General features: G+C 41.9%; 2 protein-coding genes across 2 annotated transcripts; both read right to left on the reverse strand.

Moving 5' to 3' along the window:
• Positions 1 to 1100: 1100 nt before the first annotated feature.
• On the reverse strand, positions 1101 to 14643 carry zmynd12 (zinc finger, MYND-type containing 12; the record flags this gene model as incomplete). The annotated part of the gene is made up of 8 exons (XM_080534528.1): positions 1101 to 1226; positions 4197 to 4333; positions 7053 to 7140; positions 7307 to 7429; positions 7691 to 7860; positions 7983 to 8154; positions 8570 to 8711; positions 14504 to 14643. 8 exons carry the CDS (start codon positions 14641 to 14643, stop codon positions 1101 to 1103), a joined length of 1098 nt encoding a protein of 365 aa, XP_080390654.1.
• A 645-nt stretch (positions 14644 to 15288) lies between these two features.
• LOC308161299 (epithelial membrane protein 3-like) lies at positions 15289 to 20357 on the reverse strand (the record flags this gene model as incomplete). The annotated part of the gene is made up of 5 exons (XM_080535294.1): positions 20339 to 20357; positions 19080 to 19170; positions 18809 to 18911; positions 18483 to 18623; positions 15289 to 15464 (listed from the first exon to the last, which is right to left on the reverse strand). The coding sequence occupies exons 2-5, from the start codon at positions 19155 to 19157 to the stop codon at positions 15289 to 15291; spliced, it is 498 nt and encodes a 165-aa protein (XP_080391420.1). The 5' UTR covers positions 19158 to 19170; positions 20339 to 20357.
• Between the last annotated feature and the right edge of the window lie 1085 nt (positions 20358 to 21442).

Genomic DNA, 21442 nt, shown 5'->3' on the forward strand with positions numbered 1-21442 from the left:
CTATTTATTTTATGAATTGCTGCTAATGTATATTTGGCTCAATGATTTAAAAGGGAATTGGAGGAATCCAAGTGTTTCCAAGTTTTCACTGCCTCTCAACACCTAGAAAATGAATCTGAATGCCAAAAACAAGCATTGTTGTATAATTCAATACTAATACTACTAGTAGTGAAATGGTTTTAACAGTGATCCTTTGTGTTTTGATATAAATAATAATAAAAACATTTCAGAAATGTACATATGTAGGATTTGAAAGAGTTCCATAGGTTCCTTTCATCCATCAATGTGTTCAGAAATGAACTGGGAGTTTGCGCTAAGGTTTACAATATTGATTGATATATTTAGTTGATCAATAAAAAAACTGCAACAGATATGGCCCATTTTTTTTATTTGATTAAGCTTTCTGTGGGAAAAAGTATCATTCAACCACTTGTAATAATGATTAAAAACATATCTAAATGATAAGAGGTTTTTTGATTACTAATACCATATATCTACATGTACAAGTCATACAAAGGTTTTGTGTGAGGAAATAGGTTATTTCATTGCTCTTATCATGATTCTGTGAACCATTTTGACAGCATGGCGAAATGGATCCCAACATTTGGTTTACAAATTACTTTGTGCAAAATGATGTAAATATACACCCTTCTTTTTTAGATTAAAATAAAATTAGTCATTATTCAAAACGGAGAAATTTGTTTTTGTTTTTTCTTTCACTACTTGAGTAAAGTATCACTGAAGTACAATGACATGCCAGGCTTATCTTATTAATGAGAATTTGATTAAAGGTCAATTTAAAAATAAATTAACTGACTAATTAACTGAATTGAGAAAACAAGAGACACTACAAGATATGTCTCACTTTGACAATGAGACATTGAGTTTGAACTTTGAGATTCAAATTATCTGCTGACCATCTCCAACTTACAAATATCCTGATTGTTCAGTGTAGTCCTCTGAAACTACAACATATTTTATTTGTACTATGACCCATGTGGATGTTCGGACCTAGCATGGTTCCTTTGTGTTGAGCTGAAAAGGTGGCAGAGAGGCAGGCCTGCTGGTGGATGGACGGTGGGCACTGGGCAGGCAGGCGGTCAGCTTGCGTTGGTAGGGTGTGGGCCTCCCTCTGCCAGCTGCAGCAAGCTCTGGATGGGCTCTGTGAGGCTGTGTTCAGGGACCAGCTGGCTGGACTGCAGGGCCCTCCTGCCAAACTCCAGTGCCTGGCACCAAACACACACACGCACACACAGAATAAAGCCATTGCACCCATTGCCCGCTGTGGGAGTATAAAGACGACTTATATATAATATCACCATAAATCGGGCTGCACCCCAACAGTCTTCACTAACTTCCCTCCCTCATGACCACTGATCTAAGAGGACTTCATTTGGTTGAAGCCAAGTCCCAGATCTTTCATCTGTAAGTGAGAATTAAGGAAAGATGATGAGGAGAGGAAAGTATTTAAAACTACAGGGACACTGCCTGGGGACTCCACTGTGCTCACTCACTCACACATTTGAATACTGGCAAATTAAACAAAATGTCTAGAGGCATATTAGGTGGAAGTAATTATTGGTCTTGACTTAACCAAACCTGCAATAGCAGGACTCATGTGGTATCATTGTTTACACAAATGTTGCGTATGAATACACTACTCTGAAATTTGGAAGAAGCATCCACCTGTGTATACCTGGGAGTGATCACAAGCATTACAGTATGTTTATATGCTACTGCATAAATACTGGAATTCCAGAACTTCCCTAGGGGAAAATAAAGTAATTATATTCTAAGTGTGGCTTTGAATGAATTGAGCCTTCAGTTCTATGTTATCCTCCAGAATCTGGACACTGAGAACCTGACACGCCTAGCCAGATTATGGATGCATTCCAATAGTCCAAAATGGCTTCCTCTCCTGAAAGAATGAATGAATGGTCTTTATTGTCATTGCTATAGTACAGGTACCAAACAACGAAATTTGGGAGGGGTGGCTCCCCTGGTGCTAGGAAAGAAAAGAAAAACAAGAAAAAAATAAAACAAGAAGGGAAAGGAGCTGGTTTACATAAATAAAGGCTATGTACACTATCCACTATACTATACTGTACAGATAAAACGACTAGGGTTGTCATATTGCACATAGTGTTATTGCACATTCATTTAAAGTGTCGCAGTTTGCAGGCTTGAAATGTACACATTTGTGCCTCAGCACTACACCTGATTTTTTCAATCCAGCAGCTGCCATCAATCCGTCCAGACTGGGCCCAGAAGTCATATTTATTCAGTTCTATGTGTTGTTTCCTTATCATACTTAATATATCGTTTGAAACGGATTCTGCAACAGTATGAATAGCCTTATAGCTCAGTATTTCCTCAATGCCAAAAAAACAACAATAGTAGTGGTGATTTTTGCTGGTAATTAATGGAAATCTTGTATTTGTCATAAAAAGTGAATTAAGTAAAAAACCTTGTCTGTGTTTATTTTCGTTCTTTTTTTTAGAGCTCTCTTTTCATTATTTCAGTTTATGTTCAGTGTCCTGTCATCGTCCTGCTTATTGTTTTGTAAAGACGTGTACAAAGTTGCCAGCTATATTTCTACCTATTAATAAAGTTCCACACCTTGGGCATGCACCTCAGCATTGTTGTCCTCTTCCCCTTGCTCAAAATAAGAATGTTGTTTACTAATAAGACACATAGTTGTGTGGAGGGTCGGCACTAAGGTATCTGTAGGCTACAGAATGCTGTAGAAAAAGATCATCCTCATCCATCCAGAAAGACCAGTTTCTCTGGAACATTGCTGGAGTCGTTTTTCAGAGAAAAGATTGTTTGAAGGAAATCACACATTGTGGAAAAAAAAGAGGTCAAAATGCCAATGTAAATGAGTATTATTTATATTTATTTATATGATAAATATTCTAAAATAAACACGTTTTCCAAAAGAACTACGCGCACCATTAATCTCCTGTGAATGACAGTATGCCTTTGACTGCCTGCACTTTACCACCAAGACACTAAGAAAGGATGCCTTATACAGTCGGCCCTACTCACCGATCCGATCATTCATGTGCCCAGATTGTAGAGCACATTGCACACGAGATGAAAAACAAATTCATTTCTAATGTCAAATCACTTGATTCCCGTATTAGCATAACATTAGATGGAAGCACAATTCATGGACGAGCATACATGATTATTTATGTCAGGTGCGATGTCACTGGAAATGGAGATGTGGACAATGTGTCATGCTACAGTGAAAGTGAGTGGACTGTATAGCAAAAACAAAAAAATTATTGGCCGAGATACCCGTGACTATCGCTTATAGCTGTTGTTTCATGTGGTGGTGTTGATGTGGTGAAATGAGTAGCCTATGGCTAATTAAAACTTGTAAGTCCCATCGGCATGATTCGCGCGTGCATGAGAACATTTCGCACTGTTATTTTGGAGACCCCCACAAAGCTCAGCTTATAACTCGAACCCTGGAGAGGACACAGCTGTCTATAAACCGTTGAGGTACAACTGAAGAAACACTTGTTGGACTGGCCACATCAAGACATGCTGAGTGTCATTATCCGATTACGGTTTTGGCAGGTCACACAATCAGACCCAGCTCTAAGGGTGCTGCTGTTGCTGCTGACACACAAACTGGAAACTGGATCTTAAGACACTAGCTGTGGGTTGTCTGTTTACAATTACACCCACCATAAGAGCTATTGTCAAGTCCTACTTTAAAAACTAAGGACCTTAACGATAAGACATTGTCCCACCCTGACTCCCATTTCCTGATCGATTGAACTCTAAAACCCCTCTAAAATACCTCCAAGCTCTGGTCAATCTGGTCTATCAAACTCCACCTGGCAAACTACTCCTTCCATTTATATCACACAAGACCTCTCACAGGAATGTACACAAACCTGGTTGTTAGAACAACACCCCAACCAAATGACCCTCACTAAGCCCTAGCATACTTGGCAGATCAGAGAGAAGTTGCCCTGGCTGCAGCCCAAGGGATGGGGGGGGTGGGGGGGGTGGAGTTAGAGTATCAGGCTGGTCACATCAACTCCGCTAAATCCTGCCAGAGCAATAGTCTTTAAGACTTTACCAATTAGAGCTAATCCTGTCTCGAGACTGTCCCTGGGAAGCTCACGTTGGGAAGTGTGTTAGAGTGCCAACAGACTGACCCCGGATGGAAACCTCACCTTGTCAGGACATCCGCCCAGGAACCACAGCATGGCTAGAGAGTGAGCCACTAGAGCGTTCTGGGTCATGTCCTGCTTGGGGCTCCTCTCCAGCATGGCCCTTAGCATCTGGTCTGCCTCTGCCCGCTGAGCCTCATCTGTGGAGCAATGCAAAACACACACAAACACACATGCATACATGAATGGATGCACAGGCACAGGCACAGGCACAGGCACAGGCACAGGCACAGGCACACACACACACACACCACCTCTTTCACCAGCAATACAGTACTGTATGTACAGTTTCCCCACCTGGGGGATGCATGGTAGCCATTTTGTGCTCAGCACACATTGAGATATACAGTAAACACAGGACAAGACACCCCAGCAGGAGCTGGTGTGAGCTAACACTAAGCATCAAGGTCATGCTCTGTGGCGGCTAGCCTTAAAAAGCCTGGGAAAATGCATTGTGGCTAACAGGCTTAACATCATAACTAGGGCAGCAGCAGCGGTAGCAGCTGAGAGAGGTGGTGCAGCCAGAGATGTGTCATGAATGGTCTTAATCAGCCCCCAGCATGTTGGTGTAAAGCTGGGGTTTAGCTTTTGGATTGCACGTCAGGGTATAGGCACTAATTTTAGCTCCACTGACCTTATTTTCAATGATTTACGAATGGAGATAAATGCTTTTGGGGTTGCTGGAGAGTGATGGTTACTGATGGCATATAAGCCACAGAGAGCAGCCGTGTTGTTAGCATAGTACGTTTGTAATTGGTTACATCAGGTGGATGCTGGTGAGCCACCATAAGAGCCATCATTAAGACTGCTCTCAATGGCTGTTGTAGTAATAATTTAATTTTAATAATTTTGCCATTTAGCAGACGCTTTTAATCCAAAGCGACTTACAATTATGAATGAATGGACTTTATTGTCATTGCTACAGTACAGGTACCAAACAACGAAATTTAGGAGGGGTGGCTCCCCTGGTGTTAGGAAAGGGAAAAAAAAAATTTTTTTAGAAAAAGAATAAAATCACAAGAAGGTAAGGAGCTGGTTTACATAAATAAAGGCTATGTACACAATCCACTGTACTATACTGCACAGATAGTCAACTAGGGTTGTCATATTGCACAAAAGTATTTTTTCACGTTATTTAAAGTGTCACAGTTTGCAGGCTTGAAATGTACATGTTTGTGCCTCAGCACTAGCTGCCATACAATCCGTCCGGACTGTCCTGGGCCCAGAACTTAGGCCTTTGCTGTGTTCAGGGCCTTGACGGCCCTGTGGTAGAAGCAGTTCTTCAGTCTGTTTGTCTTAGCGGCCGGGGTCCTGTACCTCCTTTTCGAGGGCAGCCTGATAAAGTGTACGTGCCCAGGGTGGGTCGGGTCCCTGGAGATCTTGGAGGCCTTCCTGAGACAGCGTGTGTTGTACAGCTCTTCCAGAGAGGGGAGGGGGGCGCCGGTGATCTTCTGGGCTGTTCTCACGACTCTCTGTAGCGCGTTTCTCTCCGCTGTTGTGCAGCTGTAGAACCAGTTGCAGATGCCGTAGGTGAGGATGCTCTCCACTGCGCCGCGGTAGAAGGCCACCAGTATCTCCTGCTTGTTGTGTTCTTTCCTGAGGCATCTCAGGGTGTATAGCCGCTGTTGTGCCCTCTTGATGGTGCCTTTTGTGTTGTCCTTCCAGGCCAGGTCATCCCGCATGTGATGTCCCAGGAATCGGAGGGTTGAGACTCTCTCCACGCTCTCTCCGTCGATGAGCAGGGGCTGGATCTCGGACTTTTTCCTCCTGAAGTCTACGATGAATTCCTGGGTCTTTGACTTGTTTAGCAGCAGGTTGTTAACCTTGCACAGCTTGCTCAGTTGCTCTACCTCATCCCTGTACGCCGCCTCGTCCCCCCCCGAGATACATCCCACCACGGTGGTGTCGTCTGCAAACTTTACGATGTAGTTGCTGGGGTGGATGGGGGTGAAGTCGTGGGTGTAGAGGTTGTAGAGGATGGGGCTTAGCACGCAGCCCTGGGGGGACCCAGTGCTGAGGCTGAGGGCTGTGGAGGTGTGGGGGCCCACCCGCACCCTCTGGGGGCGGTCGGTCAGGAAGTCCTTGATCCACGCACATATAGAGTGTGATAGACCCAGGTCTAGTAGTTTGGTCACTAGCCTGTCTGGAAAGATGGTGTTGAAGGCGGAGCTGAAGTCCATGAAGAGCAGTCTCGCGTAGCTGTTTCCCCTCTCCAGGTGGGATAGAGTGGCGTGGAGAGTCGTCGCTATGGCGTCCTCTGTGGACCTGTGGGCTCTGTAGGCGAACTGGTACCGATCCAGGTTGGGCTGGAGGCGTGTGAGTATGTGGGCCCGGACTAGTTTCTCGAAGCACTTCATGATGATTGGTGTGAGTGCCACCGGGCGGTAGTCGTTTAGGCAGCTCACCGTGCTTTTCTTCGGGACTGGGATGATAGTTGAGGTTTTCAGGCAGGGTGGGACGGTGGCCTGGGACAGGGACTGGTTAAAGATGTTGTAAATTACGAATTTCAGGGACATTCCCCCTGGAGTAACTGAGGGCTAAGTGCCTTACTCAAGGGCACACTAGTAGTGGTGTGGTTTCAGGCGGGATTTGAACTCACAACCTTCTGATCACAAGTCCAACTCACTATCCACTAGACCACCACTACCCTACACTACCCTACCACAACTCTACTAGTATAGAGTTGTTTTAACTTTGAAGGAGCTATGGTTAATTAAATAGCTTCATTTCATACGGTTGCATTTTTGATTGTATAGATTTTATAAAAATCAGATACCTGATTTGAACCTGCTGTAGGTTAGCAATTTCTTTTCAGCATTCAAATACACTGAAACATATTTGAAGTAAGACTTAACTTACCAAAAGAGGGTTCTAATGTTATGGATCTTTGGGTATGAGTATGAGTCTCCAAGAGTTTGGTCAGATGGGAGTGCCATGTACTCGCTACCTATAATACAGACACAGTTAAAATAGTCAGGCTTAAACTGACATAACAACACAATGTTCTCCATTGCTAAGCATGCACTGTCATAATGTTACATGACAAATACAGTTATAATTTTAAAATATTATATCATTTTTGCCTTCTTTTTAAATGCCTGTTTTAATTGTACCTCAGTGTACAAGGAATGAGCGATGTCCATCTTTTCTTGCTTTATAAACACATTAGCCATCAAGAAGTAACCACCACAAGTGACAATGTTATCCAGGCCATACTCCTCGCTGGCATAATACACCTGAAAACCAAAGATGTACAATAATGCAGTACATGTACAACTCCATCTATCATTATATCATTCACATTGTCTCTAATTCACTAGCAAAATAGAGTTGACATGAGGATAGCAACCCACAGCCAGTAGTTTGGTGCTTCTTAATAATCTAGGTATGGCTTCAACTCATCCACTACACTCCTCAATTTGCACTGACATATTTAAGAACTGAGGGGGGAGTTGAAGCATAGGTAGATTTAATGACTGATAACGTGGACACTCAACGTCATTGGCAAAGTGCAACAGCGCTCCCTCCAGGTTGCCCGTGGCGGTGTAGAGGCGGCCCAGGTTGCGGTGCAGCTGGTGGCGGACGGTCTGGCTACACTCTGGGGTCTTCATGACCGTCCACTCTGCCTGAGACAGGTATTCTTCTGCCTGCGCTAGACTTCCCAGACCTGGTGACACACACACACACACACGCACACACACACCAATATTTCAGTGCATTTTAGTACAGTAGATCTGCACAATCATGGTGTAAGCTAGAATCAGGAATATCCTCCATCTTGCTACTCACCAACGTTGGCCTCGGCCAGCAGGAGGTAGGCAGGCAACAGCTGGACGGCACTGGGGCCGTAGACGTCCATGGCACATCTCAGGGAGAGCTGGGCAGCAGGCAGGGACTCCTGGTGCTTCCCCTCAAACAGCTTCTTCTGGGCCTCGGCCCTGGAGATCTCGATTAGCTGCTCCTAAATAGAGGGAATAGACCAATAGTCTAGTAGTACCGTACAATAGTACCGTACTACTAATTCAGTGGTTTAAGACTGTATTACTATATTGTACTATAGTATTATATTGCAATGCAATCGAGACAACAAAATGCAGTAGTCTGCTCTGTTTATGTCTGACTCTAGGCTCTTTGCTTAATTTAAGAAGAAGCCATCAATGAGATTTAAGATTGACCATTGCACCACCCATGAGATTCAAAACACAGACCTGAGAGGATTGAATGGGAGTAAGTCATATAGTAAAATCCTCCCCTAGCCTAAAGGTAGGCTAGGTGGAGATACTGTATTCATCTGAAAAGTGCCTCAAGGTGGCTAGGATCTAGGGGTTGATTTTGGATTTCTCCCTGTTCTATTGTGTTTGTCCTGTCCCCCTCACCTGTCTGTGCAGTATCTGGGAACAGTGGTGATCTCTGTCCGCTTGTTGGGAATGGAAGGGCACTGCAGCGCGGATAGGGATGAGCAGCTGACAGATCTTCTCATGGATCCCCACCCAGTCTGCCTGCTGGTGCTCTGTGTCGCTGGAAAAACAGACATGGGCTAGATTCCAATTCCAAAACGGACTCGCTGCCTTCCCTCTTCCCTTGCTGACTCTAGGGCAAACCTCAAGGCTGAATGTGAGCAACACAGTGACAGCTACAACTGGCTTTCACCTATAAAGTCTAGGGACTCTAGATTTGGGGTTGAAATCCACCCAGAAACATTGTATCTGTATGTCCCGTCATGCAAAGTGCAGTTATAGGTTCTAAGCAGGTCCTGAATCATTTTAACTTAGGTTTGAATATATTCTTGGAACAGGCAGAATAGTTAATTGAAGTAACTTATGGCATTCGCATATTTACTTTGTGTGCAGTTATAGTTACCATGCATGGCTGAACAACTGTATTTTCAACAGTTCAACTCCAAATGTATTTGTTTGTTATAACAAAAACTTGCAATCTTCTATGGATATTAGCCTGGTTGAATGATGTTCATTTGACTTAAGCATAAAAAATGAGTGGGTATAATGTCTTGGATTCATTCATGTGCAATATCTCTCCATGCCACTGAAGGCATTCTAAATTGTATGCTATTACATACCAGATCTGTAATTTGCACATTGCGCTATTCCCCTACATTGCCACTGCCTTGGAGCTGTCTGTTTCCTCATGTTTTCTTTCTGCGGTTCGTATTCATTCCACTGTGTTTTTACTGGTCTGGATTCAAAAGCAGTTTAGCAGCCACGTCATGGCAACAATACTAAGTGTATGAGCTAGGTAGGTCACAACAGCTGAAATGTGAACTCACATGATCATGCACTCATACACTAGAGTCCACAAGGGCTCTCGAGGACATCTGTATCAAAGAGAGTTTCCAAAGTCTTTGTCTGAACCTTCTTACTCATTCAAATAAGGCCACTAACTCTTGAGTCTCTAATGTAGCTTATGGTGTTTGTTTGGTAAGTGGTGTTTGTTGAGTCCTCTTTTGCTCAGAGCTCACGCAGTCACTTGGCTGGGGATATTTTGACATTACTAGACTAGAGTTAGCCTATGTTCTATTGATACATCTCTAGCCGACTGATTGATACATCTCTAGCTGATGTCCCAGAGTCCACTGTCACTACAGAGCCTGATTAAGTTATGAACATGATCTCTTTGTTGTATTTGTATGTTCTGGCTTAATCTGTTAATAGGAATTTACATACAGAGTGTGTCACTGACAGGCAATCACGTATAGATGCTTGAACTGACCATCCATGAGATCAACGTGATAGTTTAAACCATGTTTTGAAGCTATAATGTCTTTGTTTATATTTGTATATTTGTGGGTTCTGATGATATAAGACAGTTAAAGTAAGCTAATGACGCATGATAAGTTATATTCTTCAATAATCTATGGCTATCCTATATATCAGGGGTGCCCAATACGTCGATCGCGATCGACCGGTCGATCGCAAAGGTAGTATGCGTAGATCGCATGGCATTGAAAAAAAAAGAAAAAAAAGTTTTTTTTTTTTTTTTTAAAGTTCGCCTATCATCCATCCTCACTATGGCTTTTGACACTTGATTGACGTACAGGTAAGCCAGTCTGAGATCTGATCTTTTCACCTAACACACGGTTCACCACGCATGCGCAGTCAACAGCGCCAACTACAAAATACAAAATACCGGCGAGACTAATTAACTAGTTAGCCTTCCAATTTCTACTATTTACTACTAAAGAAAGGGTATACAAATGAGTGGGGAAGCTGGACCAAGTAAGAAACCAATAACGTATAACTTCCATCCAGAATGGGAGGAGGACTTTTACACTATGTGATATTGGAAGTGCGTCTGTCTGATCTGCAGATCTACGATGGCTGTTAGAAGGGAAATGTGGCAAAAGAGCGAAAACGTACAGCTGTAACGATAGCTTCTTATCGCGTCAGTCACGTTCTTGTTAAACACAAGAAGTCATTCAAAGACGGCGAAATTGTGAAAAAAGCGTTTCTCGAGGCTGCAGATTGCCTTTTCGATGACAGATCCACAGTGGCTGATGACACCTTGCAGCCTGACTACACCTTGCAACCAGCTCCTACAGCCCTGACTACTAGAAACTAGCTGCCTCCTCCCAGTGCCAGGTCTCCCACTAAGGTAGAGAAATGCATTTATTTCCTCCTTTCAAACTAGGGAATTACCTGTTTTGTATCTGGTTTACTTTTCTGTTTGTTGGATCAGTAGTTGGCTATGGTACTGCAGACTGGCTGTCAGTGTGTGAGTGAGAGAAAGTGAGTGTGTGTGTGTGTGTGTGTGTGTGTGTGTGTGTGTGTGTGTGTGTGTGTGAATGTGTGTGAGCGAGAATAGCAAAGAGGGAGGGTTTGTGATGGTCTTCTCCTGTGGCTGTGTGACAGAGAGAGGGAAAGTGTATTGTGAGTTTACTATGCAGGCTGGGAACTGTGTGTGTGTGTGTGTGTGTGTGTGTGTGTGTGTGTGTGTGTGTGTGTGTGTGTGTTTGTAGTACGTGCATGTACGTTTGCGATGTTGAAACTAGACTGGTAGATCTTGGCAGACTGGCTACTTGAAAAGTAGATCTTGGTTCCAAAAAGTGTGAGCACCCCTGCTATATATCATTAATTTTAAAAGTCCAACAATTGATGTACCAATCTAAGTTCGCCCCTTTAAGCAATACAGAGCATGATGATTTAGTTTGTTGACTTGGTCTACAACACATCTTCAGAAAGACCATTTTAATAAACAGTATTAGGTTATAACAATATATATGTGTGTGTGTGTGTGTGTGTGTGTGTGTGTGTGTGTGTGTGTGTGTGTGTGTGTGTGTGTGTGTGTGTTCCAGGATGTCAAAATGCACTGTTAGTATTTATGTCCTTTAGAATTGTACTTTGTATGTGGACATAAATAAAGCATTTAAAATGTGTGTGTGTGTGTGTGTGTGTGTGTGTGTGTGTGTGTGTGTGTGTCAGCACCCTACACCCGGTGAAATCTAAATGTATGTCACCAAGAGGCCGAGCTGTGGGGTTTTGAACATTCCACCATTCATTTTCTATGGGATTTTCTCTCCACAAAACGGGGAATTGCGGGTAAACTGTATGCCATAACCTTCTACTGGACAATAGCAACGCGAGTTGGAACGAGCTGCACGTTTTTATGTCTCATGTCTACCTAGTGCCAAAACTGTGGGAGCAGTAGCCGGGGCACATTTTGCTAAAATAATAAATAAACTAGACAGGGACATTTTCCTGTGGAAATTGTGAAGTGTGCTTGCCCCTCACAGCCAGTAGGGGGCAGGTCAAGTTGTGGGCAGTTTGGTCAGAAACATGCACACAAGTAGCTCGCTGGAGGTCATTTTGTAGGACTCTGGCAGTGCTCCTCCTCCTCCTCCTAGAAAAAAGGAGCAGATATCGGTCCTGCTGCTGGGTTGTGGCCCTTCTACAGCCCTGTGTCCAGCTCTCCTCGTGTAATGGCCCGACTCCCGCTATCTCCTCCACATTCTTGAGACTATGCTGGGAGACACAGCAAACCTTCATGCGATGGCACGTATGTATGGATGTGCCATCCTGGAGGAGCTGGACTACCTGTGCAACCTGAATGGGCTGCAGGTACCGCCTCATACTACCAGTAGTGACAAGGGCACTAGCAAAATGCAAAACTAGAGAAAAATCTGGAAGGATAAAGGGAGAGAAATGGTCTGTGGCCACCACCTGCAAAACCATTTCCTTTTTGGGGGTTGTCTTACTGTTGCATCTCCTGTCCACCTCCTGTCATTTTCATTACCACCAAAGCAGGTGAAATTGATTAACAATCGTTTACACTTCCTAACTGGACAGATCGATATCCCAGATGTTTAATTGACTTGGTGTTATATTGTGATGATTAAGTGTTCCCTTAAAAAAAATTGCGGTGTAGTAAAAACCCATACTAGAGAAGATGCGGCCCCTGTTGTGTTTGCATGGATTTAAAGCTCCGTAAACTATGAATAAAATGAATGATTGAAGGATTTCATTTGGAGCTTGAAATGTGGCTACTCATACTTAATAAGGGGTAGCCTATATTGACAGGCCAATCATTGATATTTAACTGATATCTTTTCTGTTTCAGTAAAATGTCCCCAGCTGCCTGTTGATATCAATGGAAGGAAGCTAACCCTAAAGACAATTCCTCCTTGTCCCCTTTTGAGTTGCTGAATGTTTCACAGGGCTTTCAAGTTGAGTTAGATCCCAGGGGTTCAGAGAACCACCTTTGATCAACCCAGGCTTGCATGATGCACCAAAAGGTCATGGGCTGATCCATTTGAACCGGGCCACACCGCGCTCCTACAGTGTGTACCGGTACAGTAGCCAGTGTGTTTGTTCAGCAGAGTCCAGCTCTTCAAGGTGCCCAAAGGTTCCTCTGACTAGTGACATGAGGGCATGTGGTATATTTTTTACACACATAGATCTGTGTATAGAACCTGTAGGTATCTGTCTTATTGCACACACATCCATAGACCTGCTCTGCCTTTTTCATTGTCTATTCCTAACAAGGGGGGGGGGGGGGGGGTTATGAATTATTATTCCTTTGTCCTAGAGGACGCATGGTCAAAGATGGCCCACTGCATTGTCCTAGAGCACATGGACAAGATGGCCTCCCTTCCTGTGACCTGCCCCCTGCCCTTTGACCTGAGTAATATTGTCCCCCTTTTCACACCCTAACCTGTACTTTGTAAGGTGATAGGACTGTATAGGTACCTTGTCATAGACTTGTATTACCATATCACTGAGTATAAATGTGTGAGCTCTTTCTCTTTTCACCCTGCTAATTCACCCTCTCTATGACATCAGAGTAGGCATGTAAGCTGTACCTTTGTTTAAATAAATAGTCTGTAACTCAGAAACTTTACTTGTGATCTATTTCAACCAAATTCTAAAGTAAATATCCTACAGGCATACTAATCTCTCTCTGCACACAGGTCTTCCAACAGATTTTTCTCACATTCTGACATTCTGACACTTCTCATTTTGCAACAACGGAACAACTTCAACCCTTCTCAACGGAACAATTTCAACCCATTAAACATTGTCATTGGGACACAACAAATCTATGAATCTGGACAAGCAGACAGCTGGCTCCAGAGGTAGCATACTTGAGGGATGTGCATAATGCTCCATTGATTCATGAAATCTGCATCACATGAGAGAAATGCGTTTTAAGGCAGAGACACGCCAGGAGAAGCAATGATAGAGCTCCCTCTAAGCTTCCTCAGAGGGAGTCACTTCAGTGGTTCAGCTTTTGGGAAATGCTGTCACCATGCAAGTACTAGCCTACATAGTTACACTCCCCCAAACTCCCTGACTATGACAGATAGGGAGCTCCTTAGGCTCATGTCATCAACTCAGGCTTTGTATTGAAAATGGAAATAAAAGTGATTACAATAAATATACTATAATAAGACATAATAACCACATTCTTCACTTGACAGTCTTCTTCTGTATAAAAAAAATATCCTTTGGCATAATTTGCTATCCAGCTGTTTCTGCAACCACACTGTCTGGAGTCAAAACAAGTTCTCATGCAAACTTAACTTTATAACAGTTTGAGCATGCTGTATTACCTTTGTAATTACCGCCACCTAGTGGTAGTCCAGGGCATTTTATTTTAGATCGCAAACCAGAGACCATTCTCTTTCACAGAACTGTATGTATGCTACTCGAACAACTTTGTGCTGTGTGTGTGGGCTACCGAACATTTATTCATACAACATTTCTTTCGTCTTGCTGACAAAAATGAATACTGACCATTTACTTAGCTAAATATGCATGTACATGTCAGTTTTTAAGTTTGTAACTTCGTGGACTTACCAGTAGAAGGTGACCCAACACTTGGTGCATTGCAGGTATGCAGGTTTTTGACAAAGCTCACATTGCCTTTTTGCTCCTCGTGGGTTTGCCAGTGGATTTATAGCTGACAACGCCAGCGACACTTGAGGTTTACTACCCATAACGTGTTGCTTTTTGGTTTGAGGCGATAGTAATCTTATATCACCTCCTTGAAAACCTTTTGAACGACAATCCCTTTGTTTCCTGGACGCCTACAAGTTGCTATGGAGACGACCATTGAAACATTAACCTTTTTGTTTGAAGAAAGCATGATGAAATAATGTTAGAATTAAAATGATCAGTAATAACTGAATGAATCCACTTCACATTCTAGAAGTGCAGTTTATGAAAAGAAGTTACAGCAATTTACAAAAATATATTTCCTATTGACATACAGATATATTTCAAAGCAATAAAAGCATCATTATCAAAATATTCCACAACACCCTTTTGGCATTTGTCATCAGTATGCTGATTTACAATAAATACTGATACTGCTCATACTAGTTTTTCAATAGGCATACACATGCATTGGATAGTAAGGCCCTAAAGGCTACTAATAGGCTGTAATTGTGCACATTTTTCCGATATCAAGAGACTAAACGCCATGCCATCAATAGACATTTGGATATAGATTTTAAATAAAAACAGAAATCGGAATTAGCTGCATTATGGCAATATTAGCCTACTGACTGGAATATCAGAAATAAAACAGTTTTCAGTATAACACTGTGGAACACTTTAGTCTCTTATTCTCTTCTTATGGGTTACTCTTTCTTACGTAGGTGGATGTACATGACTCCACTGCACAGCAGCAGAGGCACACACACCCAGGCCAAGATAAAGCAGTAGCCAAAGTGTCCTGAGGTCAGCTCTCGTGCGTCCTGGAGGATGTCTTGATTGTGAAGCATGTAGATGAGAGCAGCAGCAAAGGCTGTGAGACCTGGGAGAAGCAACAGACAGACAGACAGACAGGATGACTCAGTGGAAAGTTACAGAGATTACTTTGATGTAACACTGTACTATACCGTATGCACCTATATTGTACATACTTAGCCACATTCTGTTTACCTATAACTAGTTAATGAAACAGTGTTTATGTATCACATCATTACAGACAAAAAACACTTACACTTACACTGTTTGACACAACATGTTGGGGCACTTTGCTCTATAGCAGTGTTGAAAACCCCCCACAGTGAAAGTATAGCTAGACCATAAAACAGTTACCTTATACCAGCAACTGTAACAGTGGAAACATTTATTTGAGGAGTATGTGAATCAAGTCTAAAGCAGGACAATGTAAGTACTGTACATATTTCACCATGGGGAAAGTCTATAGTCTTATAGACCATACAGACTATACAGACTGGCACTGATAACTATACTATATATACTATATCTGCCAAATCACACCATTTAGGGACTCATGGCTCTTGTTGAGATACAGTTGGGTGCAAAAATGTGGGCACCCTAATGCCTTTTACAATTAATATCTAAGTGAAAAGAATCAAACCTAACCTCTAAATGGTACATGACACATTTCATCACATTTTAAAGCAAGATGATTCTTGCAAACGTTTGGGAACCCTGTCAGCTAATACTTTGTAACTCCTCCTCGGGCAACTATAACAGCTTGCAAACGCTTCCTGTAGCCATGCTAAGAGTCTTTCAATTCTTGTTTTGGGAATTTTCCCCCATTCTTCCTGGCAGAACACCTCTAGCTCAGAAATATTCTTCGACCTTCTTGCATGCATGGCATGTTTGAGATCTCTCCACAGATTTCCAATAATATTCAAGTCTGGGGACTGTGATGGCCATTCCAAAACCTTCATACATCTTTCCTGGAGGTACTTCATGGTTGATTTTGAGACAATATTATGCTTCGGGTCATTGTCTTGCTGGAATACCCAACCTCTCTTCAACTTCAATTTCTGGACTGACCTTTGAACATTAGCCTCTAGAATGTCTTGATATTTGGTGGAATCCATTCTTCCTTCCACCCACACAATATTTCCTGTGCCCCCAGCTGCTACACAACCCCAAAGCATAATGGATCCACCTGCATGCTTAACAGTTGGTAAGGTGTTCTTCTCTACAAATGCTTCACCCTTTTTTCTCCAAATATACCTTCTTTGGTTGTGGCCAAAGAGTCTATGTTGTGTTATAGACTCAATTTTAAATGTAGTAAAATGTAATTAATAGAAATGCAATTTTCTTGTGAGGAAAAAGTTAGGACACCACCACATTCATTACTACTTAAAATGCCTAAAATTAGAATCGATCAACTATGTTCGTAGTCCGTATACATGGGGTGTGCTTGGAGATGATAGTCAATTGTCTAGAGTGGGCTTGTTCATGTTCTTCAATGTATGGATATTGCAATCATAGGATTTATCGGGACATTACCCACTGAGCACTCGGGAACAGTGAATCAGGAACGGTGCCTCCAGCCTCGCGCTATGTGCAATGAATATGAATATAAAAAGTAAATATATTTGCATGAATATCTATATGATACGAACAAAGATATATGTAGGCTACATTGTGATGGGTACAGGACAAGGGAGAATAAGATATGTGCAGTGTGCACGTATATATTCTTTGTGTGCACTCACATTTATGTGAGGTAATATTTCGATTTATGTTGGTGGAAATTGTATCTATTTCAAAGCGTTTCTCCTGTTTCATCCTTCTGCCAGCGGAGTCGCAGTTGACATTTCTCCAGTTTCTATGCGTACAGTGCGCACAGTTTTTATAAATCCCAAAATTGGGATTCATAGATTAATCCAAAATTGAATTATTTGGGCACAGTAACACAAGACATGTTTGGCGCAAACCAAAGACAGCATTTGAGCACAAGAACCTCATACCAACTGTAAATCATGGGGGTGGAAATGTCATGGTTTGGGGCTGCTTTGCTGCACCAGGGCCTGGCCAGCTCACCATCACAGTATCCACCATGAATTCTTCATTGTAGCGGGTGGGAGGAAAATGTGACATCATCTGTCAAAGCTGAAGCGGATATGGGACATGCAATATGACAATGACCCAAAACATTCCAATAAATCCACCATGAATGGCTCAAAAGAAAGAAATGGCGAGTTCTGGAATGGTCAAGTCAAAGCCCGGATCTTAATCCTATTGCTGTGGGGTGATTTGAAATGGACTGTGCATGCAAGACACCCCTCAAACATCACACAGCTGAAAGCATTCTGCATGGAGGAGTGGTAAAAACATTCTCCCAGTCGATGTCTGGTAGACAGTTGTTAGACAGTTATAGGAAACATCTACTTGAGGTTATTTCAGCCAAAGGGGGCCATACCAGCTATTAGAGCATAGAGTGTCCTAACCTTCCTCAGTAGGAATTGGCTTCTTTGTTAATTTTTTGTTAAATACATGATAACAAAGTTAAATGTTCATCTTTATCTAAGACATTGTTTGAAACAAGATAAAATATTGAATAATCGAATAACTGAATAATCACCGAACACTTTATTAGGAACACCTGTGTACACCTTCTCATTCATTCAGGTGATGTAATGGTGTGGGGAATGTTTTCTTGGCACGCTTTGGGCCCATTAATACCAATCCATCATCGCTTGAAAGCCACAGCTTATTTGTGTATTGTTGCTGACCATGTGCATCCCTTCATGGCCGCAATGTACCCATCTTGTAATGGCTACTTCCAGCATGATAGTACACCATGTCTCAAAGCAAAAGCCGTCTCAAACTGGTTTCATGAACATGACAATGTGTTCAGTGTTCTTCAGTGGCTGTTTTGAGAGCAAAGGTAGGCCATACCCAGTGTTAGTATAGTGCTCCTAATAAAGTGTTTGGTGTGTGTGTGTGTGTGTGTGTGTGTGTGTGTGTGTGTGTGTGTGTATGTGTGTGTGTGTGTGTGTAGCAGAGATAGATAGATAGATAGATAGATAGATAGATAGATAGATAGATAGATTACCTGCAAAAACTTGACATAGCCCAGTGAAGTAGAAGAGTCCTCCTTTGGACATGGTGAAGAGTTGCCCCAAGAACACCAGGAACGAGACTGAGGAGAACACTACAGACAGCACCATCAGCACCTGAACAGCTTGGAGCCATTCTGAGGAGAAATAAGATAAGATAAGATCATTGGGGATAATAGTACTAATTCGTAGCATTGTGTTACAATACATTAAATGACATTACACACAGAAGCACAAATCACACAAGGAATAATAAATAACAAATGTCCTGCCCTCGAGGAAAGAAAGATTTCAGTGACTTAATGGAGAAAAATATGTTTACCAGTCTCTTTGGACGAGGCACACAACCAGGTTCCAGTGTCGTTGTCAAATCTACAGTTGTACCAGAGGTCTGAGTTTTCCATCCCATCCCAAATCCACCAAGACTACAAAAGAATGATAAGATGGGACCTTAACAAGGCCAAGAATATAGTAAAATATTATCATTCTACAAACAGTTACTTTCTACATTCTGATCTACTTTAAGACAAACTTCTCTAACAATGCTATGCTTCATTGACTACTGTATATGAATCTTTAAATAGACCTCCAACCTTCTCCATGGTGGCAATGAAGAGCATGGCCAGGGTGATGAGATGCAGCAGGGTCACGAACATCAGCAAGTATGCCATCTCTAGTAGTTCCCTACCATATGACATAATATTGAAATGACTAATTAATTGCATTGATGAAAATTGTTAGCAAAGTCAATTATTACTGTTTCAATAGGCCTTGGGTTTTACGAGCACATTGGTTTTACTCTGAGACTGAGTAAAAGCCTTCCTGTTTTCCCCTGAAGTACAAATGGAAAGTCTGAACTGTTAAATACAGAATTCTCTGTTATGTAAGCACACAAACAGAGTGCCAAGGAACTATTTCTAAAAACCACTCTTTGACTGGCTGTAACCTGTATTGAAATGAGAGGGCGAGGTTGATTGAAATTCAAATGGTAACCAATTATTTAGTAAACTAACCTCAATAAACTTCTGCAGTGAAGGCATAATTGTTTTCAGTTTGGAGTGAACAGTTTTGTTACTAAGAAAACACCTGGTTTTAATTTTAGCTGCACAACATGTAAACTTGGAGTAAATCCAGTTTTGAGAAATAAATGTTGTCTTATTCTAAACAAAATTCTAAAATCTCAGGCATATTGGTGGCGGTGGTGGTGGTGGTGGTGGTGGTGGTAGTGGTGGTAGTTGTAATGACCCCAGTTCTAGTTTACACAAGAGACATGCATTGACCAAAATAAATGTACAAAAAACACAGGATGAAAATGTCTGTATACTCTACTAGATCTTTATCTTTAGGAGAGGCCCAGTTTTTGGGTGGGTTACAAAAAGCCATGATTGTGAAATTATACAATTAAATGAGAGTATTTTCATCCCTCTGACAACTGAATGAAATGCTGGTTATTTTTTTTAGATTACCTCTCTAAAATGTGACTATGAGAGTATTATTAGTGAGAATAAGATGAGAATATAAAAGTGTGCCTGGAAATCAAAACATACACAGCTCTGGTACAAGCGTTTTGAATTTCAGGACTCCATGTGTAATGCTGAGCACGCACATTATACGGACTGGTGGTGAAAGTAAGTGTTTTTCTGTGATGAAGAAATAAGTATCAATCTTCTGAATGATAAATCTGTTGAGTACACTGTAACTATTCTGACATGATCCATTTTCAACATCCTTTTACATGACCATTTTGTATACTTAGTATGTTATCATTTATATTAAGATATATCTACTGTTCCTCAAGAATGTTTACAGAAACTCATAAAAGATTATTTCTAAAGAAAGATTCTCCACTCACCTTATTTGACGTTCCTCTGAAACAAACCTCACTCTCTGTAGGCCTACAACTCTCTAAAACTCCCCCCTTGGTGGCCCTCTCCTTTCCACTCTTGCCACTCCCCCTTTATTTTTTCAATCATTCCATGTCCAAAGTTTCCAGGAGGAGGAGAGGAGAGGAATGCAGAGTTTTTAAAAAGAAACTCTAAACGCCCATTTCCTTTTGGTTGAACAGAGCTCCCTTTGCTCTCCTTTTTACTCCCTCAGTCCAAACTCACCATCTTAAAAAGATTGCAAACCAGACCCACCCATGAGCAGTGGAACAGCTGCCCACATGAACAGATTCATACTGTAAACACTCTGAAGTGTACCAATTTCAGGTCCTAAAATAATAATGTAACTCATCCACCCATCTTGTAGTCTTAGAGAGTGAGATAAATAAGAAGAAATACATATTACAAATATATATTTTTTTAGCTTTTGATCAGAGAGGAACTGTGAGTGTGTCTGTCATAGGGGTGGTGTACAGTGTACAGTGAGTGACAGCGATTTGTTAAGTGACAAAACACACCAGAACAGATGGTTTGGCATGAAATTAAATGAGTAAGCAATAACATAAGCATAATCATTACAACATTGACATTGTGCTATCCGTCTCGAGCACATGTTGGTGTTTTCTGATTTACAGATTATAAGAAACAATGCAGATAAATTTGCGTGTTTTTGGTTTCTATTTCACTCATTTTAATTTGGGCAATGATATCTAATCATTAGTAGCCTGTGATATTATATTTATTTCTCCCCAGTCAGTCAGTATGGATTTTCCCATTACCCCCCCTGCATCACATGAATGGTATATTCCGTTGCTTAGGTACGTCTACAAGCGTCTTCAGACCACTTGTTGTCCACCTGGCTGAGGGGGAACTACTAGATCTGGCTTGTTAGCTGAGGCTGGTAAATAATGAATATAAGATACTAGGTACAGGTCTTCTCAACCATAAGGCGTAGCTACCCCCTTTCTTTTATTAATGTCGAGGCGGCTCCAGAGTCCAGAGAAAAAAGAGTTCGTTAGCGAGTATCAAAAGTGGCTAGCTAATTGACTAGCTAGGCTGGACACTAGCGCGCG

This window comes from Nansenia antarctica, assembly GCF_963989245.1.
Source record: "Nansenia antarctica genome assembly, chromosome: 6".
Lineage (NCBI taxonomy): Eukaryota > Metazoa > Chordata > Actinopteri > Argentiniformes > Microstomatidae > Nansenia > Nansenia antarctica.